This window comes from Rhea pennata, chromosome 1 (assembly GCF_028389875.1).
Source record: "Rhea pennata isolate bPtePen1 chromosome 1, bPtePen1.pri, whole genome shotgun sequence".
In the NCBI taxonomy this organism is placed as follows: Eukaryota; Metazoa; Chordata; class Aves; order Rheiformes; family Rheidae; genus Rhea; species Rhea pennata.
In genome coordinates, this window is record NC_084663.1 from 208,429,156 (window position 1) to 208,456,144 (window position 26,989).

The 26,989-nt window shown below is 39.9% G+C and overlaps 1 protein-coding gene across 1 annotated transcript in view; it reads right to left on the bottom strand.

The window, feature by feature from the left end:
• Window positions 1-1,029: 1,029 nt before the first annotated feature.
• PRCP (prolylcarboxypeptidase) overlaps window positions 1,030-26,989 on the bottom strand; it is a 33,218-nt gene continuing 7,258 nt past the window's right edge. Inside the window, exons 2-9 of the mRNA XM_062567358.1 lie at window positions 17,605-17,745; window positions 16,932-17,033; window positions 16,419-16,600; window positions 15,379-15,536; window positions 14,174-14,346; window positions 11,679-11,843; window positions 10,116-10,303; window positions 1,030-5,478 (exon numbers count right to left, since the gene is read on the bottom strand). Coding sequence (XP_062423342.1) covers window positions 5,274-5,478; window positions 10,116-10,303; window positions 11,679-11,843; window positions 14,174-14,346; window positions 15,379-15,536; window positions 16,419-16,600; window positions 16,932-17,027 — 1,167 coding nt within the window. The 5' untranslated portion in view covers window positions 17,028-17,033; window positions 17,605-17,745 and the 3' untranslated portion in view covers window positions 1,030-5,273. The remainder of the gene's footprint in view (window positions 5,479-10,115; window positions 10,304-11,678; window positions 11,844-14,173; window positions 14,347-15,378; window positions 15,537-16,418; window positions 16,601-16,931; window positions 17,034-17,604; window positions 17,746-26,989) is intronic.

Here is a 26,989-nt window from a genome sequence, read left to right on the forward strand (position 1 = left end):
CTAAAAGACTTTGCAAATTTTCAGCAGAGAGGGAAGCACCAGAAAGCCGGGCAGCAGCCGGCCCCTGTTCGTGCTGCCAAACCCCCAGGAAAGGAGCCCCTGCGGTTACAGATGAGAGAACAGGGCCCTGCCAGAGGAGCACTTGCTCCCCACCGAGGTATCGCCCTGTTATAACAGATGCCTATAGCCAACACATTCACAGTTACGGAGGTATCCAGCGTCTCTCTAGACATTATAACCAGAGCATCCTGTCAGCCAGCTGGTTGCCCTGGGCCCAAAACCCAACTGCAACATAACCAACGACTACCATACTTATTACTGCTTTGGGGAACACATGGCAGCCATGCAAAAGGTCCATGTTCTTGCTCTTGGCTGCTGTGAGCAGCCTTTCCCTGCATCGCATCTCAGGACATGGGTAAATCTCCAGTGCAGAGAAGCCTGTCTCTGCATCTGTGTGTTGGTGAGTCAAAAGAGTCCAGTTTAAGATTTGATGTTAAAAATTAAAGGTTGACTTTAGGCTTCTACATTCATATCTTAGTACCTAAAGGCACAGCTGCAGACTCAAAGAGTACAAATCTATTGATATCAATGGAGGCTGCAAGCAGAGTCTCAGCATCTTTAAACTGAAAAATAAAAATATCCTAATTTTTCTTTAAAGACTCAAAGGAGAATTTTGAAAAGCACATAAGAACTGTATATTTATCCTCTGTAAATGCAAATTTATCATCCTCATTTTAGATCTTTTGCCTTCAATGCTCAGGCCCGCCTGGATGCAACCCTGTCTAACATGCTCTAGAGGTGACCCTGCTGGGCAGGGAGGCTGGACTAGACGATCTCCAGAGGTCCCTTCCAACCTTACTGATTCTATGATTATTGTAATTACTACTGTAATACAACATAGACATAGATTCTGTTAACCTGCACTGGCAAAAGCAAACAATTCAGCCTTTTAATATGGATAGTCTTAAAGTCTGATTCATAAAGAATACATCATTTTTGTAAAACAATGACTTTATTTTAAAAACACATGAGCAAAAAAATACAAGGCTAGATTATAAAATATAGGGACAACACAGTAGCAACACATATTAATATGCCATACGCTAACATTGATGCCACTATCATAGAAAATGGAATTCAAATAAAGCCATCTAAATGATCACTTTATAAAATGGTGTTAGGGACTAAAATATTACATACATAGCTTCAACTTCAGAAAGATTTATATTTTATGGAACATCCATTCAGCAGTTTATTTAAAACCATATGACAATCGTGTTTCTCATCCAACTCTGTGAGGACCCATTTTATTGCTCCAACAACACAGATCTGTCCCCACAGCAGTCTTATTCTAATAAAAGTAACTCGTCAACTTTGTCAAGGCTGCAAGTGCAAGTATTCAGGTCACAAATGTGAGCAGTTTCGGAGAGATACCATTTTTGATTTCAACTCAAGCAACCATAAAAATGTTTCCTCCAAACACATGGTTTCACAAAATGCATGCCACGCATTGCATTGGCTGAAGACAGCACAGATACGGTGTTCTGCTGAATCACAGGAGAGCTATCAATCTTGTACCATTGCCTATCAGCTTAGACACAGCTGGTCCTTTCTTGAGGTAGGCTTGGAGTGTATGATCCCCTGAGCTCTTTCAACCCTATTTTTGTGGGTCTTTCGTATCATCCTCCTGATTGTCAGAAAGACATTGTCAGAAAGTCCTGGAAAATGTATCAACTGTGAAAAGGTTAACATAAAACTCTTTAGGTTATTGATGTTTCCTTCCAACTCCATAAAGGTTGGATTCATGACAGCTAAAATACTCTCTTTAAGAACAGTTCTTAAAGAGAACACTCTCTTTAAGAATTTACTTTATTTAAAGTGCACTGACATTCATCTGCAACAAATGCAATCTGCAAATCTGCAGTCTGGCGCACAGACACTATGGGATGCAAAACGTGCCCTTCATTCTCTGTATGCACATACTTCTGTGATTTGAGTCATGTTCCAGGTAAACAGAGAGGCTTTCTTTTCCGTAGCTTCCTTTGACAACGCAGTATTTGATTATCTTCAAAGTTAAAATTACCTACAAACACAGCAAGGTGCACGCAGAAGCTATGTAACTTCTTCACAACCTGCAGCCTTAGACCTCACTGATAAAATATTTCAGGCTGCACAGCCTAGTCAAACCTCCACTTGCCAGGTTGGCAGGTTGGTGTGATGCACCATTAAGTCAGTCCACACAACCTTCACCACTGATATGCAGGAAGACAACATGTGTTTGCAGAACTCCAAATTTGTCTGGGCAGAAAAATTTGTGTCCTTACAAAATAAAATCCAGTTCCAGAAGCTCACATTTCTATTGGCACAAACTGCAGTTTTAGAAGTAAGAGTCATGTTTTAGAGTTATCATTAATTCTTTTTTTCTTTTGCATTTTTCTGATCCTTGGAAAACATGCATTTTAATTCAAATCATTCATGACAGCAAGTGTATACATAAGCCTGAGAGGAAATATGGCCCATCACTACATGATCGGGGAAGGGAAGGGGGAAGACAGCAATTTCCAAACATCTCTTTAGAGTGTGGTGCTGCTAATGCCAAGGTCGTGGGTTCAATCCCCGTATGGGCTACGCTGAGGGTAGGACTAGATGATCTCCAGAGGTCCCTTCCAACCTTACCATTCTATGATTCTGTTCTCACCTGCATGAAACAAGCAGGCAGAGCTAACATTTATATGAGGCAGCCAAACAACAGTCTCTCACTAGCATATATAGATCAGTCCACAGATTAAGACAAGCAGTTTTGTTTTTAATACAATTTCTCAAAATTCAACATTGAAAACGGCAGGGTTTAAGTTTCCTTAAAGGCAATTTTTTCTGTTACTGAAAAGAGGAAAAAAAAAATAAAGCGGGGGGGGGGGGGGAGAGGAATAAAAATTTAAATTACTTTGTTTGAAACTAACTATGTTTTCCAAGCAATAAACAAGTTGTTTCCTGAGAAAGAGTAAGTTAGCTGGTAAGGGAGGACGAGGAGGAGATGTTAAGATCATTATGATAAACAGTGGCTATTAATTTGGAGTGTTAACAGCCCACTGCATTAATCTACCACATTCATCTCCATACAGCATTAGTTTATTCCAAGAACATGCACTCAGAACACTCTATGCCGTTAGTGAGAGCTGGACCAGGCTCTTGCTTGTTCAGTTACAATCCATTTGTGATCCCAACATCTATATTTATGCTTGTAAATTCTATTCCTTGCCTTTCAGTAAAAAAAATATCATAAAGTAATAAATTCTTAGGAAGCAACAGTATTTTTCTAAAAAAAAAATTGACTTATAACTCACAGTTGACTAGAAAACATTAATTTTTTGTTTTAAAATTTTCAAGGCCAATACATCATTATAAAGTACATGAGCAAGGGAGGGGAATATATTTACATCATGGTACCAGGCATTAAAAAAAAAAAAAAAAAAAAAAAAAAAAAAAAAAGATCTATCGGAAAAGGGACTGCTTTCAGTCAACAGTTTTAGGCAAGTTCTGAATAGCTCTTCCTTTTACCCTTATGATTCTTCTGTGGTCTTGCTCTCTGTATGCTCTGAAGTAATACTCCTGTTCAAAACAGAGCAGGAGAGCTTCACGTTGCTGAATCTGAACATAAATGCCAATGGTTTAAAACTGTTTCTAGAACAATACAGCAAGAAGAGTATGCCAGGAACTATCAGAAGAATAGGATTCACAGGAGTTCATTAAAAGACAAAATTTCAGTGTTAGGTATGCTTTGTTCCCAGAGAATGGAGAGAGAGTGGAAACAAAAAAGGCCACCTGGTGTCTTAGGAAAATAATCAACTATCACTAAAGCTGAGAAACTTTTCAACAGAATTGGAGTTTTAAGAGTCTCAGCTCAACAAGCCTTGCCCACATCTTTCTGAAATGGAATTGTCCTTACAACTGCAAAGAATCCTTTCTGAAGGAGCGCTTCAGCATGAATGAAGCCAAAGCTGGAAAACGAGGGGATTGCCCCAGCCATTTATTAACGTCAAATATGCAGTCTCATGAATCAGGGCAGTTTGTCCATTTTGGAAGCTTTACAGAGAGCCCTAGTGCACCTGGCTTGTTGAGCTCCGCATCATGCTTTAGGCTGATCCAAGAGGATGGCTGCATTCTACGCTTTGAATAGTTTGTCCCACAAACTTTTTTTTTTTTTTTTAAAAGGCTTTTATTGAAGAGCTATCAGCAAACAGATCATGCAGAATTTCAACAATAAACAGAATGGGGAGGGGACTGCACACAAGGCACAGCCCCTATTATTTGTCTCTTCCTAAGATCTGGCCAGCACAAGTGTCACATTTGTTCTTCAAGAGAATAGCTGAGAAAGCTTCCTGATTTGAAAAAGCTAAGTGTTTGTACAGAGGACATACACACACACAAAACACAGCCAGAGTTTCTTTTTGGCTATCATTATCACTGAGGCAGATATTCTAGGGTTAGAATAAACAGCAACAGAAGAAGTAAAATCCTAGTGCATGCTCAGCAAGCTATCAGCAAAGAGTTAGGGACCAGCCCTGATCATACAGTACAGAGTAGAATGGAAAAACCAGTTAAGGCAGCTTTGATTAATACACTGCCAGAAAACTAAGGAAAAAAAAATATTTACTTGCTTTCCAGCACTGATTCCCTAAAGGTAGGGGGTGTTTTTGTTTTAGGTTTTGGAGGGGTTTTTTTTTGGTTGGAGGCTTTGTTTGTTTTTAAACAAACTGCACAGCCAATTTCCTCTTCCCTTCCTTACCTCTCCAACAAACAGAGATGATTTTTGTTCCCTCATTCTCTCCATATCCCTGCCATGACAGTTTATTCCAGCTGAGGATGTTTGAAATTCAATGCCACTGAAGGCAGCAGGAACCATGGACACTAACGGAACTGCCATTTAATCCATGCACACGCTCTCCAGCACCCAGGACAATAATCTAATGCAGCCAGGAAGGCATCAAGCTTAAAACAGGAACTCTATAATAAGGTGCAGCATTTGGAAACAGCAGAATAGGAAAGCAAGCCAGAGCAGGCAGCTCAATCCATGCACTTTATTAACCAAAGCTGGTTACTGCAGAATGCTCTCTATCCGTCTATAACCTTCTCCTCTCCCGGGCACAAGCATCAGTGGTTAGCATTGTAAAGGAGGTGAGGAAGCAGGAGTGAGACAACTGCATGATAAGGCCTGGCCCTGCTCCAAGCAAAGCCAAGGGAGGTATAACAGCCACAGTTGTTACAGTACCACTTCAGTGGTTATGCCTGGCCTTCTCAATCCACTGCTTCATATAATGAATTTCCAAGGCTCGAGCTTGCTGCACAGATGCGGGGTCACAAGGGTTGCGGCTGCGCAGATCCAGGTGATGAGCTCCGTCTGGGATCACAATTGCCACAAGGGAATCGGTGATGTTCTGGGTCACTCCCCCTGCAGACCACGGATCCAGGCCACCATTGCTGTAAGGGAAATAATACCTCATTAGGGTACATCTGCACAGCAGTCAGTGAAGCTGCAGCTCGTATCAACATAACCGTGTTGACTTTCAACTAGTTTTGCGTATGTGCTGACAGAAACAGACCTCAGCCCTGTGTCAGTGTCTTGTGTCCACCCCTCCTCCTAGATGGGCTGTCTTGACAGAGGTAGGCAACTACTGCCATCAAGGATTATCTCCTGATTCAGGTAATAATCTATAATAGTGCCAGTCTCTGGAAAAAAAAAAATCTGTTGTCCTTGCCATGGTCATGAGAAGAGGCTCAGGTTCCCCTGTACCAAAATACACTCAAATTCTAAAGCCAAAGCTCCTTGCTTTCCTCCTTAAACAATCAGTCAAACTAATAGACAGCTCAACCCTTCAGGGCCTGAATTTTCAGGCAGTTCTACCTTATGCTGTCTCAGTCAGGTACCAGCTTTTTTTTTTTTTTTTTTTTTTTTTTTGCACATAAATACTTAGATCTTTTGTTACTACCCTTACTTCTCTTAACAACCACATCAAAACAAAGCTTTTACTCCACTGAAAATTGTCTCCAGTAACTCTTCCTCTGTGATGGGGCAGTCTAAAGCGATTTACTCCCATTCAGTCAATGAAAAGATTCCATGGACCTTATATCTGCCTCCAAATAACGCCTGATCCATGGAGTAAGCCGAAGGCTAAACTGAGATTAGAGCTTTGCACCTCTCATTCTTAGTTTTGGATGCAATCTAGCAATCCCTAGAGCCCTTTATCTTCCTTTATCATACTGTTCTTACTAAATGTGGCTCCATCTTCCTGCACAAAATAGCCAATGTCCATATACTTATGTAACCACACAAATCTAGATCTATTCCTCACTAAAAACATTAGACCTGTCGACAAAAGAAAACAGTAGAGACAGATTACTCTACATTAGTTAGTGTAAGCTTCTAGGAGCAAGAACTGATAAATGAAAACACCATTGGACATTAACAGATATCCAGCTAGAAAAACACCACAATGAGAGCACCCGGAATCAGAGACTGAGTAAGAAGCGTTTGTAGAAATAACTAGAAGTAAAAATCATAAGCAGTTTGAGATAATATTTTGGATAGGATTCTATGACATGTTTCTTCATTGACAAAAAGTATCCTGAATTTCTGTAATTATTTTCAAAGGTTCTAAACGTGACTGAAATTAAGAAACATTTTCTGTCTGCAAAACAAAATGCACACAGAAGGCTGCCCAATAAGCAAAACACTGTTGATTTAAAAGGTCATCTGAATCAGCACAGCACCTTGGCAACAGGGAGTTAAGTTGCTGAGAGACCCAAGATGTACATGGACTTGGATCTTCTGGTCCCAGTCATGTGGAAATTAGGCATATCACAAGAAAAGAACACGTCTCTGGCTTTTCTGGGAGCTGCTGGCTGCATCCTCTGACACTCCTGCCAAGTGATGGCACCACATGCATTAAGGCAGTTTGAAAAGTGACACTTGCTGGGGGTGGCAGTGGGGGGGTGGTGGGTGTTCACCACAGAAGAATCCTAATGCTTAACAGTTTTACAGGATAAGAATTCAGTAACAACTAGAATGGATTATTTACATGCTAAAGCTAAGCAGGCATCTGAAGTGCTCAGTTGTCCATCTGAGGGGACGGAAATTTTGAGGTGTAAACAGAAGTAACAAGAAAATAAAAAACAAAAAGAAGTATAAAAATCAGCCCTTTCTTTCTAGCAATGGCAAGGCAAGTAGGGCTTCAGAAATAACAAATTCCAATGCAAAATATCAGCCAAGAAGATCAAGTGAGACTTCCATGATTGGATGTCTTAATATACCATTCTCTTTAATTCCATCATACTTCCAAGACAGTACAAATAGGATCCTGCCTGTTGCACAGCAAAATATTCCCTTTTCTTTGTCTCTTTAGAGCCTCCTCTGCCCTTCAGCCCTGTCCAGAACAAGCACAGTTTTACATACTCCTAACACTGTTTGCATATCCTATCTATTTAATTCTGTGTAGTAAGTCCACTCCCTCCACAACTACCCAGATTAATTCTCTAAACTTTTCTCCCCTTTTCTTCCACCAGGCATTGTTCTGCCTTCTCCTTTACTCCATTCCCTTCTTTTATGCCAGCAATCCCCTCTTTTGCACAGCCCCAGTATCCCTTCAAAACAGAGCCTTCATGTTCTAGGCTATTTATAATCCCTGCCTGACCCTTTCCAATAAAAAAACTGAATAAGTGGGTGCCCTAGCTTGGAAGTATACAAGTTCAGCTATGATTTGTCCAGAACGAAAAGTTTCAATTTTAGGACTGTGCATACCACAGTTTTATACTGTTTGGTATAATCTGTGATGTTTCTGGATTCAAGGTACAAGAAACAAATTCAGCTCTGCTAAATGCATTCAAACTACTGTCACCCTTCAAGGCTACAGTAAAGAAAACATTTTAAACATTCCAAGAATAAAAAAGTCCACTTCAAATAAAATTTTAAATTTCAACTTAAATTCTCATTTACACTAGGTTGACTTTGACTACCACAGTATGTTGATGAGACACTACAGCTCTCTGCCGCATACACAATAAGGGCATTAAAATGCAGACAGTTTCCATCACAGTATATTTCTATGCCAACTACAGAACATATTCCAATATGAATATCAGGAATGGAAATTGCTGACAAAGCTGTAATGAAACCCCCAATTTCCTCAAGCCAGCATTTTAATAAAGGTACACATCATAGGACAGGCAGGAAACATCTGCCTATAGTCTAAATAATACCCATGCACGAATAAAAATTTAGTAAGGTATCTCTGTAAAGGTACCAAAGTGGCAGTGGGAATTCCCAAGTCAACACTTGAAAATTCCAGTAGAGTTCCAGGGTGGAATCTGGAAGGTGATCTGCTGCTAGCAGAGGGAGAAGTGGTAACATGAGTTTTAGCATCCTGGCTAAATCCCACCGTGGCTGGATAAATCCAAACTACAGCGGTTCTCTCTAAATGAAGTATTCCTCCTTCCCCATGCTAAACTGTTGTGCAAGTTGCTTGACACTTCTGCATGGTGCTTTTTACTCCACAGCAGGGCCTGCATCCCCTGGTAGATATAGGGATTTTTTTTCCCAAAACATTCTGTGGTGTTTGTGGATAAAAAGCTTTTCTATCAAATGTATGGTGTTGACAATGTGTTTGTTTGAAGAGAAACAACTCAGCTTGAGATCCAAAGCTTTGTGTGTACAGCACTTACTTTTTCATTCATTTGGTTGCTTTCAAGCTTTTCTCATTTCAAGCTCCTTCAGTTGGCATAAATCCTTAAACACTTAGATTTGTTTGTCTATTGCTTACAAAGCAGAATTCTAGTGTACAGAGCTGTGGAACCTTGGAAATAAGGAAGCTTGCAGAAATTAAGTTAGATCAATATTTTTTCCTATTAATAACCACAGAATTTCTCACTTTGGAGTAGACATCCCACTGGGGCAGAAACAGCAAGAGAAAAATGAGAGGAAAGCTTTGGAGCCAAACAGACCAATGTTAACGGCTGAAATCCAGAGAATAATCCCCAATTCAAGCCAGGACTTTTTACTTTTAAAATACACTGCTATTTAGCAAGTCCAAAAGACTAATTCTGATTTTTGTTTAAGAAAGTTTGTTTTTGAAAAGGCCTTACACAATTTGAACAAGAGCAGAGGGATACATCTAGGAACTGCCCGCAGTGGGCAATCAGTAGAGTGAGTCAGAACTCCTCAGGGCACAGGCTCCAATTGTCCTGAAAATGGGTTTATTAAATGCCTCCCTACCATCTAGCAACCTAACGAACAGCCAGTACTTAGCTGTTCAAAATTCATATCACCTCACAGCAAAGTACAGCAACATGAACCTCCCTTTGAAGAAACTAGAACAGAATTTAACCTCATTAGAAACAAGGAAAGTGAAGGCTGAGTAGAGAGCAAGCAGCATGCACTAGTTTTTGTATCTGACTGAAATACTTCCTTCACTTTTTGTCCATATAGGAAGGTGTTTCAGACCAATTTCTGGTACATTACTAGTATGCCTTGCTAGAATAAAAACATCTCTTGGTAGTGGAGTCTTAAGTAATTTTGTTAAAACTTAACCCAATTATCACTAAAATAAGGGAACAATTAGTAGTGGTAGGAAAGCCCCTCACGCTACTTCTCTCTTTCCCATATCAAAGAGGAAGAGGAACACAACACCAACTCTCTGCAAGACTATCACCAGAGCAACAATTTTAGTCATCAAGATCTTGTGTTATAGCTAGAGCTTGTTTAGACTTTCCTTTCACGTGCAGGAGACAGTGCTTTGGCTTCATAAAAGCTGGACAGATTTACCAGCATGAGAAACCTGGACTTTGGCCACAAGATAAGCAGGAATCCACATGGGAAGAAAATTACTTTTGGCAAAATCCCAAGCTAAATTCTTGTTTTAGAGACACACAACCAATGACAGAACAGTTTGTTTCTTTGGTCACTGCAGATTGATCATCTTACTCTCAAGTGAAACATAAAGCACCACCATCATTTATTCAGCTGGAATGTTGGAAACAGATGCTTTGCTACTCAGAGCAGGCTCTCTGCACTGACAGCCCAAACTGATGGAAGACACTACTCTGGAAGCCAAAGCAAAGCTCACCTGAAGACGATGTTGCTGTGTGAACTGATGTTTTTCCCTCCATACATGGAAAGAATCCAAGAGGGCCGAGGCCTCACTCCCCACAGTCTGAAACACTCTTCTGAAAGTGCATCAAAGTCCCATTTCTGAGGCTCAAACATGTCATTGACACCATCTGTGCACATGGGCATCACCATCTCAGTGCAAGCCTGAAAGAAAGAGCAGGGCAACAAGATGTATTCATGGGAGACTGTCCAATAACTGCAAGTGCAATATTTAAATGTAAAGCTCAGACAGGATTCGATCAGTGATTACCAAGCTATCAGAACACAGATAAAGCAAAGGCTTTATTTTCAACCTTAAACTATTCCCTGACCTTAGTAGTAGTAGCTAGAAAAAGGAAAAGCAAACAAACAAACAAACAAAAATGCTATAGCGTGGAGGTCTCATACTGCCCACCAGGGTAACTACACAGTCCATTCTTGCTTGTCTTCTTTCCCAGGTGCCTTCAGAAGCACATAGGAAACAAGCTGCAGATTGAGGAAGTGATTTTGATGAGCCCAGCCGCCATATTCTTTGTTACTCATGTGGTGGAGAAGTGAACACAGCCCTAACTTCCTCAGAGAACAACTCAAAAATCTGCACATTTCCTGGGGCCGCCAGGTGCAAAAACCAGGAGGAAACGGCCAGGAGTAGACTGTCACAGCCTGAACACCAATTCAGTTAGCTTGGTTGTGGAAGCAGCTGCCCTTCTGCTCAGAAGAGAGGTTTGTATACAAAGTGTTGCACATGCTCCATAACGGAGATAGAGAGCAGAATGCCCTGGACCCTGTGCTAAAGAGATGCCCATTTTTATTGCCAGCTTGATAGGAGAGAAGGGGTCTCGAGGAGCTACAGCATAAATAGCTTTATTTGAGAGAAATCGGTATCAACATATCCTGGCATATTTGCATACACAAATTGAAGGGTGTGAGGGGAGAAGATGACTAAGATGCTGCTTCTGTGCATCATTTTCCAGTTAGTATATAGAATTGAAACTCAGTCAGGCAGATAACAAAAGACAACACGGACTTCTGGGGAAGTAGTTTCTCTTGTGCACTGCCCTCCCCCAGCTACAGCCATACTTGCTTCACATTCACATTTTTCATCATTAAATTACTTTATTATAATAGTCCTTTTTTTTCCCCTGTATGTTTTCTATAGGACAGAAATTAATATCAAAAACCTATTTTTAATAGGTAACTATTTTCTACAATGACAGCATAGCATAGTGTTCATCACTACTCTTAAAGAGAAAAACATACAGTTTGCAATTGTTTGGAGAACATCTAACAACATGAACTGCCCATGAAACTATGAAAATTGATCATAACCTCATTCATTTTCAGTTCTAAATCCAGCCTGATTTTGAAGGCTTGGGTTGTGTTTAAAGCTATATATCAATAAGCACAGAGTAGTGATTCTGCTGCAGCCCCATCAATTTAAATCTGGCCTAGTGTGTTGCCAGTGGAATGACTTTAATTCCCATGAGCTCTAGCCCCCCAAAAAACTCAGGGAGTTGAATTTGGAGAATGGAGCACATACCTGATAGTACCAACCCATCTGTCCCAGATTCTTTGTTGCAGTCTGAGACATGTCAAAGCACGAGGCTTCTCCTGAGTAGTTGTAGTAGACGTTTACTGCCTGGAAAACATTCTGCAGCAATGACTTGTCCGGAAGACTGGGATCCGTCAAGAACTTGCAGACTACCTATTACAAAGAAGGAAGATGAGAATCTCAATCTAAAGAGATACAGATTAAAACATTATACCTGATGGGATATCAGTTTCTTTTGAAAGTACAGTCTTCTGTACTTCCAGATAGTGTCTTCCTATGCAATTATATACCCTAAGTATTATCATAAAAAAATTACAGTATTCTATTATGCAGTGCATTCTACTACGAAGAACCTGAAACTGTTTCCTGATTTAGAATTTAAGGAGTAACTTAGCTTTTCAATTCAATGTCCAGTATTTAAAATAGAGAATACTTAATAAAGAATAAGTGGCTCTCCTGGAATGAAAGCTATTACATGCAAATATATGACAATGAAGTCCCAGGCCCAAATTGGGGTTCTCTGCAATTTGCCATAGTATAAATGGAAGCATCTATGTCAGGAAAGGTATACATATACATATATATACATATATAAGTGCTATTATATAACAGTATTATAATATTTGTACTTCTTCATATTTGGAAAATATAAGGTGGTATAATGAGAAACTGTTTTGCTGCTGAAGAATTAAGAGCACCCTTGGGTAAAGTTAAATTCAGAATCTTAACTATGGACAGATCACACTAGAGCAGAAAAAAAAATACCCAGAAAACCCCCAAACCACTGCACCAGAGATTTTTTGCCTCACAAAATGTAAAATAGACAATATGCTTCCTGGCAGAGCTTCCTCCTTACCCCTCTCTCATAGAATTGGGGTCAACACAAGGACAAAGGGCAAAGACTATGTATTTGAGCTGCTAGCCCATTAGCAGAATCCAAAATTATTCCTGCAAGAAGCAAAGGATGCACTGCAACTCTAGAGCTGTTCAAGCACAGGGTTATATGTGCAAATGGTTGACTTACAGGATTCCTACTAGTTCCATCTGTTACCGGTTATTAACAGATCGTTACTGGAAATTAAGTAGCAAACTGTGCATCTTCCAAGAAATGAATTTATTATCCATTTCTCCCCCATTTAATCTTTTCCCTCATTTTTATCATGGAAGCTCAGGAACTGATCTCTTCCTTCTTCCTAACAGACAGGGCCAACACATAAGTCTCATATTTTGCCATTCCAAGACGGTTTTGTTATTTGGCTAGCTTAGCCATCTACTCTGAATTTAGCAATTACTGGTTTGGAAAACTCTCTCTCATGAAAATACACACTGCAGACAGATGATAGTACAGAGGGCTGCAGACAACCCTGTATCCGAAATTCAGACGGTGTGGTGAAGCAGAGATCAGTATTTGTGAGAGAACACAGGCAGCCAACACTAGAGAACAGATTAAGTGATACATATTCAGCTACTCTAACATACTTTTCCCCCTTTTTCACCATCAGTCAGATCAGAAATCCTGTTTCAGAGAAAGTACTGGCACAGTTTGTGTCACTCAGATTTCATACATTACCATTGTCCAAAAAAGCAAACACCTTTTCTATTTTAGGTTTTACTGAGTTATATCTCAAACAGAAACAGTGGTGAAGGTGAGCACACTTCTCATGTTGCATTAGGTTGATAAGAAAGCAGAAATTATCTGAAAGTGTTCATACTGTCCTCTGAAGACAGCTACACAGGATTGATGAACATCCATTCCTTTCTCCATTAGTCAGCTCTAATCAAGAGGAATTCGATATCTTCATTTTATTTGTAACAACCACAATTTAGCAGCAAAAATACTAAGTGTCATTTTATCCATCTCACTTGCCTTCACAGTAACCCAAAGACATGCAGGGAATTCAGACACTAACAAGAACAAAAATTCCAAGAAAACAGAAATATGGGAGAAAGCACTGCAGAAAGCAAGCTTCACAAATGACATTTTGCTAGTGTGATAGTTCTGCTTAGAGAAGTGACTCTACAAGGAATACACTTGTGGGGAACCTCATTTCCTCTCATTAGTTTGCTCCCATCAAAAGGGACATAGGTTAGACATTTTCTCTTTGCAAGCTCTGCCAGCTAAGCTTGGTATCAGAATCTCTAATGGCATATGCTTTTTCTGTGCAGCATTTATCCTTGAGAGTAGTTCTGCAGGCCAGCTGAGATTTTTCAGTCATTTCTGCCACTTTTCTTTCTCTAGGTTCTTGATATAATCTATTAACCCTACAAACAGCAGTTGGTCAGCAAAACAGCTGATATACAAGAAGGCATTGCCCCTGGTTCTCCTTTTTCAGCTCTGTTGTCTTTACAGAACCAAAAATGAAGAGAAAAGATGCATACAGAAGGGGAGAATCAGTTAAACTCCTTCAGCAGTAAAACCAAGCAGAAAAGACTTCAACAGCCCAAGCTCAACTGAGGTCTAGAGGATATAGGCTCTCAGTTACCTGTATAGGCCAAGCTGGCAGAGGCTGTAAAAAGTCAGCTTTGTAGGGATAGTCTACCATAGCCAAGTTTACCCATGTTTCACTCAGCCAGCTCTTCAATATAGCAGCATCCTGAAGATTTTTTAATGGGCTGCACAAGTGAAATGTGCTGGAAAGCCACTGCAAACCTGCATCTTAAAAACAAAAACAAACACCCATGGAATTAACATTTAATGTATCCGGGTCAATCACACATAGGTCAGCTCTATTTTTGTTTTAAAAAATTATATATTTCCCTTAGTTTAACTAATCTATGAAATTATTCCATATACTTACAAACATAGCAGACTAAAATTTATTCAGCATCTATTTCAGTGAAAGGAAATATCCATATGCTGAAACGTACAGATTGTATGTCATAACTAAGATTTAACTTTATGCAAAACAACTTAAAACAAACCCCCCAAAAATCACAAAAATATCCCCCCAACACATACATTTACAAGGCACTTGGCATTTTAAGAAAGGAAGTAACATCCTCTGAGGAAGGAAAAATCATTTTGAATCAATTGGTTCAAAATGCAGGGCCTCTTATTTGATCTTCCAGAAATATGCTTGCTTTTTCTTCCATTATTTTAGCTGATCTAGAATTCATCCATTTCAGCTTCCCACACTAGTCAGCTAACTTGTGATACCAGGCTTTCTCTTGTAGGATTAGGAACTGAAGTAGCAAGAGAAATGGGTTTTTGAGTGTTTGGGGTTTTTTTTTTTTAATTCCTGTGCTGTACAGTGACCCCAGTTGATAAATTCACTCAAGCATCAAACTATAAGAACTGTTATTATTTTCTATTTCCAATTGCCTCAGTTCCTATTTAAACTACTTTTTAGAATAAAGACACCGTTCATTCAACTTTGCCAGAAAGGAATATGAGTCTTGAAGTTCTGGTCTGGAGTCAGCTCTTACCTGATCTTAAGTGATGTTTGGATGTTCTGAATCACAGATAAGTGAAGCAACTGATCCAACAAGACAGACCGATTTAAAAAAATAACACTGAGTCCATTTCAGAGTTTTGCATGACTAAGTATAGCACCTTCTCCCCCCCCCAAAAAAAACACCCCACAATATATATACAAGTGTATGTCATAAGCAAGCTCACTGATTTTATGAAATCATAATACAATTCAGACCATAGTTACCCTTGAAAGAAGTATTGGTGAGATCTTACCTGTTGAGGAAAGACGGTTAATGGCATTCCAGGAATTCCGTATGCTTTCTGAGCAGCCCTTCCCACTCTTTTTAAAATCATTAGTTACTATACTGAAGTAAGTGCCACAAGGAACCAAATCACCAAACTGCCAGATTGGGGCTGAGGCTGCCAGAGCTCTACAAATGCAGAGAGGATTGTCTGGTGAAACATATGCATTCTGAACCTCTGCAAAGCGATCTTCCCTCCTTTCAGCAATACCATCCCCACAGCCACTAAGTAGCATTTATAATTCTGCTCAGACACTCACTCCTAGCTAAACTAACTAAAACGTTGCAAAGCTATTCCACAGGTCTGCATGCAAAGGCTATTGAAGGTTACCAATCTCAGATGCTAACATAAAGGTATCAGTTGATACATAAAGTAGAAATTTAGAGATCACTTACTTTATGTGTCATTCTCATTGAGCCTCTAAGGCTTTCACATAGGCCTTGTTCAAACTCAACTAAAGTGAGACTCCCTGCCCACAAGAACCTATTCTCTAGCAGACAAGGGGGGGATTATTATTGTTTACCAGGGGGGCAACTGAGGCATTAAAGAGATTAAAGACCTGCCTCAAGTCACCAGGAAGTCTTATTACTGAATTAAGAATTCAACACCAGACTCTGGAGTCTGGTGTCACAAGAACATTTTGCAATAATACTGAATGCAGTTCAAAGGGGTAGGGGGTGGTGGAGAGGACAAAAATCAAAGGACACTAAAGAAGTTAGTTACAAATTCAGTGTTCATAGTGACTGTTTTTATAAAACTAACAAATAGATCTGAAAAGACACACCAGCTAGTACTTGCTGACCTACAGTTGTCTTTATAAGGAAGAAGTACCTCTTCTCAAATTCAAAATGACTTAACTCCTCCTCCTAAAGGTGAAAAATTCAAGTCAGCTTGAATTATGGTACTTGTCCCAGTGCCATAATATTTACAGCACTGAAGTTACAAATGCTGAAGTTACAAACGCCCAGAATAATAACTGCTCTGTACTCAAGGAGGACAAGCACACTCACCCAACTACCACGTGGGGGTACTTCATTCTAAACCAAGCTGCAAGCATTCCTCCATAAGAGCCTCCAATAGCAATGACAGGACTAAAACGAGCTCCTACAATGTTTTCCTTTAAGTACTCAATTAGTACCGCAAAGTCTGCCAGAGCTTGTTCTGACGTCAGGTAATTCAGATGCTTGGAATCCTGAGGCAAAGAAAGCAGATGATACGCAACACGGGAAAGACTTACAAAAGCAGCCCTTCTCCTCCTTGTAGGAGCTACTGAGTTCTAAATCTGTGTCTGATAACAATGAAATATTCTTTGTAGGTATTCCTTAAAATGCTAAAAAACACCAGACTTTTTTTAAACATCCTAGAATTGAGGGTTAAAAAATTGGATAGTTGTATACCTCTAGCACATCTGAATCTTATTCATCTTACTCAGGCAAGCAGTCATTGCACTGGCACGAATTACAATAGGCAGAATTATTTTGATATAGATCACATCTAAAGAGGAAAAGAAATAAGACACTTACACTGAAAGACTCATTTCCAAAGGGTAAAGACTCTCCATAATATCTATGTTCGGCAAATACTAACATGGCACTAAGTTCTTCAGCCACATCCCACATAAAGCCCTGGTAAGAACAAAAAAAAAGACATTTTAACAAGTTGAGAGTGAATTAGTCCAAATGGGCTGCTTTCAGTCCAGGTCAATTGAACACACATTCTTTGATTAGGAAGATAACACTATCAAAATACAACTAGAAAGACAGAGTGCAATTTGCTTTTACGGTATCATTGAAGTAAGAAAATACACAAGGCAGATATCTACCAGGAAACATGCAAAGGTACTTGTATAAATAAAAATGCAGCAAAACAGTTAGCAGCATTGTTTTGAGGGTACACTCAGACAATCCTGCCAGAAGTCCTATGGCACAGGCTTAACCCCAAGGAGGAGGGGGGAAAGAATCCCCCCATTATTTTGATTTCTATGGACTTTGAATACTACCATGAACCCCTTAAACCCCTTAAAACCTTTTCTGTGTTTTCTATTAGCTTACTTCTCCTTCTGTAAACATAACCATCATTGTAAACTTTCACTTTAAACTATATTCTGACGCTGTCTCCTTGCTCTTCCATATTTTTCAGTAAACCACTACTGAAAAGCAAGGATTGTAATTCAGCAACAACTTGTTTTATATGTACCGTGTTATTGCAGAACCATGTGATGTCTCCTTCATTGCCTGTATAAAATAGTATTGGTCCATTTCCTTTCTTCCAGTGTTGATCTGCTATTAGATATCGCTGCTGGAATGTAAGATTTTCATCAAATCCAAAATGATCAATCTGTCAAAGCAAGAAATAATATCTTCAGAAAACTAAAACAGATCATGCAGTGAACTGCAAGTGGTGGCAGTTACTTTGCTGAGGAAAAAAAAGAAAAGTTTTAGTAAGATCAGAAAATCTAAAACTAAATTCACTTACATTCTTGGATTCCTAATGCATCAAAATCTATTTTCCTCTGCTTTATGAAAGGAAATCAACCAGGATTTTAGGTCTATACATTAAGAGAGAAGTGTATTTTCAGGTACAAGATACACATGCCGTTTTTACAGTACTATATGACATGGAAATGTACTGAATGCATTCAGGAAAGCAGAAAGATCTGCTGAGGGATCACACAGTATTCTGAGACTGTACTAATAAGTAGAGTCATTGTCCGCCAACATCTACAGTCTTAGAAAAATTCCTGACTAACCTTAGCATAAATAATATAAAAAAATAAACTTTCACCTTCTCTGTCTTTTGGCATAAAGTTGAAATTTAAACAGATTCATGTCAGAATGCTGTGCGTGCTTTTTTGTTTAATTCTTAGGGGGAGAAAACTAAATTCTCTAAAACTAAAACTAAATTCTCTGCAGATCTTATGCTATTGACAGATTTTGCAGATAGTTTTGTCAAGTGCTTCCCTCTCATGGCAATTTTCATTAGTTCACATACCCTCCAGCATTTCGCCTTTCCACCTCCCTACCACTTTTAGAAATAGTCTAAGACATCATTTAAAAAACTCAGACTCCATAGTGTTAGCTTTATGGCATCGTTAGAAATACCCTTTCAATTCCTAAGGTCAATTTTTCAGCTTTCATTCATATTGCTTTGTATGCACTATCCTTGTCGACCCTTTCGCAGTTGTATATCTATACTTGATACTTTATTGAAATTGCTTTTATAGGGCAACTTGCTGCATGGGCAAAATCTTATTCTGGAATCAAAACACCCACACAGGCTTTTACATAAAAACAAAAAAGCAACCAAACAAAAAAAACCCACTCTTCCAGAAGAGCTATGCTTGTTAGTTTTCAGGTATTCTCGAATCCCAGAGCATCACTATTTTACTCATCAGTTGTAAATGACCTGTGATTTTTCTGTTTTGACTTTTATCCGCACAAAGCATCACCTTTTCTTTCCATCCTGTTTTGTGCTGGCTCAATCCATCTGACTGCACACGTCAGAGCTGCCGGTGGTAAGAGCCTGACATCTGCTGGCTTAAACATCTCCGCTCATCCCATCTGCCTTTATGCCAAACTGCCAAATTCCTCAGCTGCCCTAGGAACAAACTTTTCAAATTTTGTCCCTTTTGAGAAGATCTGTAGGTTAATGTTTAAAAAGAAGCAGACCACATCAAACTCAAGCACTAGCTGCTACTGTAGTGAACTAGCTGCTAGGCAGATTTCTCCAGCTCCAGAAAGGGAGCCTGACTCTCGACCTCCAGGATCCAGCTACTCTACACAAGAGGTCTATGCCTACTTGGGCTACAGAGAATCTAGGAACTTATTTATGCTAAACACTGCTGCAAGTTGTTGTTTTTTTTCCCATTCCCCTAAACTGTCTTAAAGCTTACCCACTGTTGGGCCTAAAGATCAGGCTCAATCAGACTGAAGCAAGGAGACAGCTGTGTGTTGCAGTTCAGTGCTATCTGAATAGCAGGAACAGTTGAAGGTCTGTGTATTATCTTGATATACAAATAAGAGAGACAAGGTCCTCATCCTGAATGAGTTAACCTCATTGACTATTTCCAAATCTAAAACTATTTTACGCACGTTCTATATTTTTGCTCAATGGGACAATTTGCTACTTACTCATAAGCACAAGGCAATGTTATTGTGCACATACTTAGAGGATTTTTCACTGATTTCAGGTCTTGAGAACTTATGCTGAATTAATTTTACATGTGTAACTACCATGGTCTTTGGTAAAATTCAAGTATGTATGTATTTTTCCTGAATACTTACTCTGGATACTGAATACTGAACTTACTCTTTAGATAGTTGATTTACTAGTTTTCTTCTGCTGTGATCTGTCTGTACTTCCACTAAACAGAGAAGACCAAAACCCCAGTACTCCAGTGAGCGTCTCTCAGTAACGACAGGGAATAAAGAACAGGAATTTAAGTTCTCCTTTGCCAGTTTTACTGGCAAAGTTGACTAAAGTGGCATGATTCCACCCCTTGATTACATGAGACATACTGCAGGCTCACTCATTGCCATTAGTCACTTCTTTCTTCTTTCCCATTCCTCCCTCAACCTGTAAAATTTGCATAGGCTTTGGCAGCTAAACTGCCTCTGTTCATTCTATTCATAGCACAAATCATAGAAACAACATAACAGATAACTGAGACCCAAGTCCAAATTTCTTCTCACTGCCCCCCCAGAACCTATTACTCAATAGAAGACCAAGAAGTTTACTGCTAGATGATGCAGTTTCTTATCCTGTAGCAACTTGTCTTTGCAAGGGTAAGATACATAGCACTACCAGAAAATAAAACCTAGTATCTGTAAAGCAGAGAGAGAAAGATGCCGTAAGGACTAGTTACTGACAAGAAAAAAAGAATTTCGGAATCCAAAGGATCAACGTGCAATTTGGAAGTGTACAGCGGAATAACTCCTCACAAGAGCAGCTATGTTTGAAAACATGCTAGGACAGGCTGGGGAAGCGTAAAATTGTAAAGTGAAACATTATGGTACAAAAGGAAAGCTGTAATCCAAGAGCAGCAGATGGAGCTATCGCACAGCCAAACTGCACCGCAGGAACCTACATGGCTCCCACAGGGGAGCTACCTGTTCTCGTTCAGTAAGGAGTTTCTTCTGCTATGTGTTAAAGAACAGACACACAAGTAAATGCCATCGTGTGTTGAACTATATTCTACAATTCAAGTCACTCAAATTTTTGGTGTTTTTTTTTTAAACAGATTTTATTAAGAAGTCGAACCAGATAATTTTTTTCCATACTTATGCAAAAGGAGTAAGACAAGAACACCCACTTTTACAACCAAACTGACTAATGAAATAGAATAGACCAACAGCAAAAGAAAACAGTTTAATACACATTTCAATACAATAAGTGCTGGTTAAGAGTAACACTGGCAAAAGCATATTAACATATATAAGACATTTCATAACTACAGTTACTACCAGGATGAGATTACATGTCAATAGCAAATGCAAGGTCCTGAGCCACCTCATATAACTCTGAAGTTGCTCTTTGAGGGGGGAGTTAAACAAGATTACATGCAGAGGTCCCCTCCAAACCATAATAGTCTAAGATTCATCTAAGACATAGATGTCTGAGACGTCATAGATCAGGCTAATACAGCCTCAAATTTTCAAGCTTCCCTGAACAGTGCTACTTAGTAAAATGGTTAGAAATAAGAATACAATCATCAGCAGCAATACAAACCATACTCTCCGAACTACAGTAGCATTTTAGAAATGCAGCTATGATGCACACACAAGAGTAGTTCTGACACAAATTGTCATTCGTAATTTTGGCAGTACCATTCTAAAAGAAGATAAATATAAGAAAAGAAAGGGTACTGGAAGTAAGAACTTAAGTTTAATGCACACTTCTCTAAACTAAGATGAGCAGAATAGGAATGGTTTGGAGAGCTGCAGCCCTAAGAAAAGGGAAGCAAGCAACAAACTGTTCAATGTACAAAAAAATCTTCATTATTAAAAGAGGTCATCTCTTTTTGTCTATAGTTTTGACCCAAAAGTTGCACAAGGCTTTTGGGAAAAACACCTACATATAAACAACAGATTGCTCGGTAGGCAGCCAACTCCAGATGGAAGACTGCAGCCATTTCACAAAGCACTGCCGCAACTGCTGAGAACTACGCATACTGAGCTTGACTGAAAATACAGGTAGGCAGCACAAGCCATTTTGTCTGAGGCTGATGAGAGCTCCAGATGCCAGGTTCAGGTCAGTCACTTTGCTCTTCCAGCTCAGAACTCCTCTCTGTAATGAAGTACAGCTCATTTGCTCAGGATGTGGAGCTTTTTCTGGACTGGTCCACTGAGCAAATTCTCATTGGAAGGAAGGCCACAGCCTTCCTCATCACCTTCCGCTCTAAAAACCAAGGCCCATTTCTGCCTTTGCCTTATATGTACACGTGTATCATGTGCTCATGCTAAGCTGCCAATGATAATTTGTCTCTGGGGTTTTTGTGTTTTGTTTTGCTTTAAATGGACTTCCCAGTCTAGCTCCTCTCCTACACACTTCTCCCCTGGAGAGCAGATGAAAAGACAAATGCACAACAGACGTTAATCTGTGTAATATACTTCTGGAAGTATTCAGAAACTACAGAAATGAGTGAAGTATAAAAGACAAAACATGACAAGGGGGCTAAAAAAAAAAAAAAAAAAAAAAAAAAAAAAACACTTCTTCCTCAGCAGCACCTTAAGATCATTAATGACCACAGAGTCAGCACGGCTAAGCTAAGCTTCCTCCAAAGGAGATTACCCTTCACAGACTAGCGTCTAAACAAAAAGCTGTGGTATTCTTTTCCACTCTCGAGTTTCTGGCAAGATTACAAGCTTCTGAAAGTCCTTCTGTCAGGTCTTGTATTCCAGTTCTCCAACAGAATATCCACGCTTGTGAAAATGTAAAATCAGTCACCTAGTTGTTTACTGGTGAGAAGCCAGAGGATTTTAAGAGACTTCCACCCTCTAAGCATTCACAGAGTTGTTTTGAGTGCTCATCCTGTCTAAATTATTTCCTCAGGATAGAAAGATACAGGATAGTCTGAGGATATCCTCTGACCATGAACAGCAGCATGGGCCCTGAGCCTCTGAGATTTCAGTGATGTGTTTCTATTCCTGGCTTTAGTCTTAACTGTCTGTAAGACTCCAGTCCAGTTAGTTATCCAGTTAGTTAGCTATCATTTTTGATTCCTCTTAAAAACATTTGTTTCTTCCGTTTAAGTTGTAAGCTTATGAGGGCAGAGATGGCCTTGCTATCTCTGTACAGCACACTATTCAAGGTTGTCCCAAATTTGTAAAGAGCACTACTATAAATTATTAAACATTCACAGAATAGTTGAGGTTGGACTAGATGATCTTCAGAGGTCCCTTCTAACTTCCCTGCTCAAGCTGGGTCATCTAGAACATGTTAGACAGAGTTGCATCCGGACAGGTTTTGACTATTTCCAGAGAAGGAGACTCAATCTCTGGATAACATGGTCCAGTGCTCTGTCACTCTCACAGTAAAGAGGTTCTTCCTCATTGTCTTGTACTGGGAAGTTCCACCTGACTCATATGGAGCTACTGGAGAGAGGGCAGCGCAGGGCTAAAGATGATCAGAGGGCTGCAGCACCTGTCCTACAAGGAACAGCTGCGAGAGCTGGGCCTGTTTAGCCTGGGGAAGAGAAGAGTGAGGGGGGATCTTATCAATGTGTACAAAGTACCTGAAGGGAGGGTGCCAAGGGGACGGTGACAAACTCTTTTCAGTTGTCCCGTGTGACAGGACAAGAGGCAGTGGGCAGAAATTGAAGCACAGGAAGTTCCGCCTGACCGTGAGGGGGAATTTCTTCCCTGTGAGAGTGACGGAGCTCTGGACCAGGTTGCCCAGAGAGGTTGTGGAGTCTTCTTCTCTGGAGATCTTCAAGGCCTGCCTGGATGCAACCCTGTCTAACATGCTCTAGGTGCCCCTGCTGAGCAGGGGGGTTGGACTAGATGATCTCCAGAGGTCCCTTCCAACCTTACTTTCACAGAACCATAGAATCAGTATTTATCAGGGACAGAATCTTGATGTCATTGGAAAGTTTTAGACTCCCTAAAACAGTGGGGCAGTTCAGAGGTTTAAACATGATGAATTAATGATTAAACAAAATACAGACACAGCAATGCATGTTTCTATACATTAATTGATACTAACTTCTGTCCAACTGTTGATGAACTAGAACAACAGTTACCAATCTTTCCTCAGCTGCCAAATGAGCTCCTTGAATAAGCTTACTTGCACCAAAATGAATGTAGGCTTAAATGCCTCATCATGGAAGCATCTTATGATGCTGTTTTCATGAACACATTTGTCTTCTACTATAATCATGCTTCATGTTTTTACTGAAGCTTCTTTTATGCTGCAGAAACCATATCATCTGCTTTAAAGAAGCTGTAACCATTCAAGGAAGTCTGTTTTTAGCAGCCTATTATTGCAGTGATTAAAAAGCACTGACAAAATTTCAGACATGATATTGCTGTGTATCATACAGTTTGGTCAGGCATTTCAAAGAAAAAGGCTGGGAACGTTTGAACAGCTATGTTGCAGGAAAGCAGCAGGCTCTAGTCATGTCAGGCCTTATTAGAAACAAGTCCCTTCTCATATGGTATATGAAAAAAAGGTTATTTCTATGTCAAAAATCTAAACTAAAGAGAATACAAAGAACAAGTTCTTTTTGAAGGTCAAGTTGTCAAAGAGTTTTGTGCTGTAATTGAAACTGCAGATTCTCCTTACCATGCAAGATAAAACTCAATGTGCCTATGGACTTTAAAACTTAAGCAAAAAAATCATCCAGTAGTCACAGTAAGGCCATAACTCCTCATTACGATTTATCCAGTTGGAAGGACAGTCAAAGGTTCCAGTCCTCCCAGAATTTCCTGCCCCACAGTTGAGGGTGGCAAAGCTCCAGTACAAGGGTTAGATCAAATCAGGAGATAACAAGAATCACTTCATTCAGCTTTACTGCTGACACTGCCATAAATATTTTTCAATAGAATCATAGAATCGGAAAGGTTGGAAGGGACCTCTGGAGATCATCTAGTCCAACCCCCCTGCTCAGCAGGGGCACCTAGAGCATGTTAGACAGGGTTGCATCCAGGTGGGCCTTGAAGATCTCCAGAGAAGGAGACTCCACAACCTCCCTGGGCAACCTGGTCCAGAGCTCCGTCACTCTCACAGGGAAGAAATTCCCCCTTACGGTCAGGCGGAACTTCCTGTGCTTCAATTTCTGCCCACTGCCTCTTGTCCTGTCACACGGGACAACTGAAAAGAGTTTGTCGCCGTCCCCTTGGCACCCTCCCTTCAGGTACTTTGTACACATTGATAAGATCCCCCCTCACTCTTCTCTTCCCCAGGCTAAACAGGCCCAGCTCTCGCAGCTGTTCCTTTTAGGGCAGATGCTCCAGCCCTCTGAGCATCTTTGTAGCCCTGCGCTGCCCTCTCTCCAGTAGCTCCATGTCTCTCTTGTCCTGGGGAGCCCAGAACTGGACACAGGACTCGAGATGAGGCCTCACCAGGGCTGCATAGAGGGGCAGGATCAGCTCCCTCAACCTGCTGGCAACACTCTTCTCAATGCACCCCAGGAGACCACTGGCTTTCTTGGCCACAAGGGCACGTTGCTGGCTCATGGTCAATCTGTCATCCACCAGCACAACACTCCCAGGTCCTTCTCTGCAGAGCTGCTCTCCACAAGGTCAGCCCCAAGCTTGTACTGGTGCCTAGGGTTATTTTTCCCTAGGTGCAGGACCCTGCACTTGCCCTTGTTCCTCTCTGCCCAAATTTCATTGCTGCCCTGCTCTTCGCCAAGCAATGACTAGACTTGTGATCCTGAAAAAAAAAATCAACCAACTGTGCAAATTTGGAACAAATTACTACAGCAGTAAGTACATTGAATGTTCACATCATCGATGCTTCAGTTCAAGGCATCATTATCTTGATGAGATGCTTCCATGGGATAAGGGGCAAGGAGTAGGGAACCAACAGGTCAAATATAGATTACTCCAGGCACATTGTTCTGTAAGGCTGAAATAAGTGAATAGATACAAAACACCAGCAAAAAGAAATTCACTCTTGTGAAAAGTCTCAGTCCCATAACAGCCACAGGCCTGTGACTTTTTCCTCATCTTTCTTCCAGACAAAATTACAACCCAATCAATATTTGGAAGATTTTGCAATACTTGGAACACTTGCTTCAGAACAGAGAACAAATTTGTCCATGAAGCTTCAATTTGTCACAAGATGAAGCTGTGTAACGAAAAACAAAAACCTCCCATCTTTCTAGTTTTGCTGAGATAATTCTGAAGTTTTGAAAAAGAATAATTAGCTAAACAAAACTTTCCAAAATTTGATTTTCCCCAATAAAACTTGTTTTCATTTGTAAGGCTTCCTCAGCCTTTTTTAAACATGTATCTGGGGAAAGTAAGCATTTCAGATGTAGGACAAAATATTTTTATTTGGACAAATTAAAATTTTATACCACCTCTACCCCTCCAAAAATTATTTAAAGTTTTGACAGCTTTATTTCCCCAGTTTTCAGAGCTACAAGCAAAATTGCTCCATTCTATTATTTTCTCAGCTCTAGTTCACCACTATTATTTGTGTTTTATTTTCTACAGATAATTCTAGGCACATCAGGGGAATTCATAAAAGACAGACAAGACAATGTGAAAAATGAACAGGATAACTGTCCTGTCATCCATCCAGCTGTTCTAATTATACAAAGCACAAGCAAGATAACACTTCAGTACAGGGATGTCTGTTTATTTGCATGAAAAGACACTTAACAATACTTACTTAGGACTAAGTGTTAAGAATTTTACATATGCCGCTGTGGATCATTTATTTAACAGCTGCCAGCTTTGTTGAGCATTTGTGGGTGAGGAAGAACCATTTCAGAAAATAAACAGGGAAGAAGCAACTACTCATACACGCCTTACACAATAGCAAAAAAGACTAACCCTACACCAACTGCTACTCTGTCATGTTTGCAAAATCCAAAACACCAAAAAAAGCAATTATCTACTTACAGGGCTTTGAGATACTGGTAGACCAGACAGTAGGAAGACAGTAGCATTGGGGAAAATATGTTTGGATCTCCGCAGCTGATTTTTTCTAGTTTCTCTAGAGATTGCTCTAGAGAAACAACATGCAGGTTTGTTGCAAGCTCTCCAGTAACTGAAAACTCTGATGAACATACAGCTACACACCAGGTCTTTATATCATTGCAATTAACACCCAGAATTGAGTTGAGTCACAGATGCTTTTCTTCTCATTGCAAAGCAAGTTTTCTGTTAGAAAGATCTCAGATTTTTATATGAAAAGATTTTTTTTCTATTTTCCTCTTTCCACTTCAAAATAAGCAAGAACATACTGTAATGGACTAGTTCTGAATCTGTTCAGAACAGATTCTGAATCACTGCACAGACTTTGCTAATAATTATTTGCCATCAGCTTGTAGAACAGCAAGTTCCTGCTAAGGAGCTGAAGGAATCTTGGGTTCCACCATAGTAACTGTAACTTGCAGGAATGAAAACTC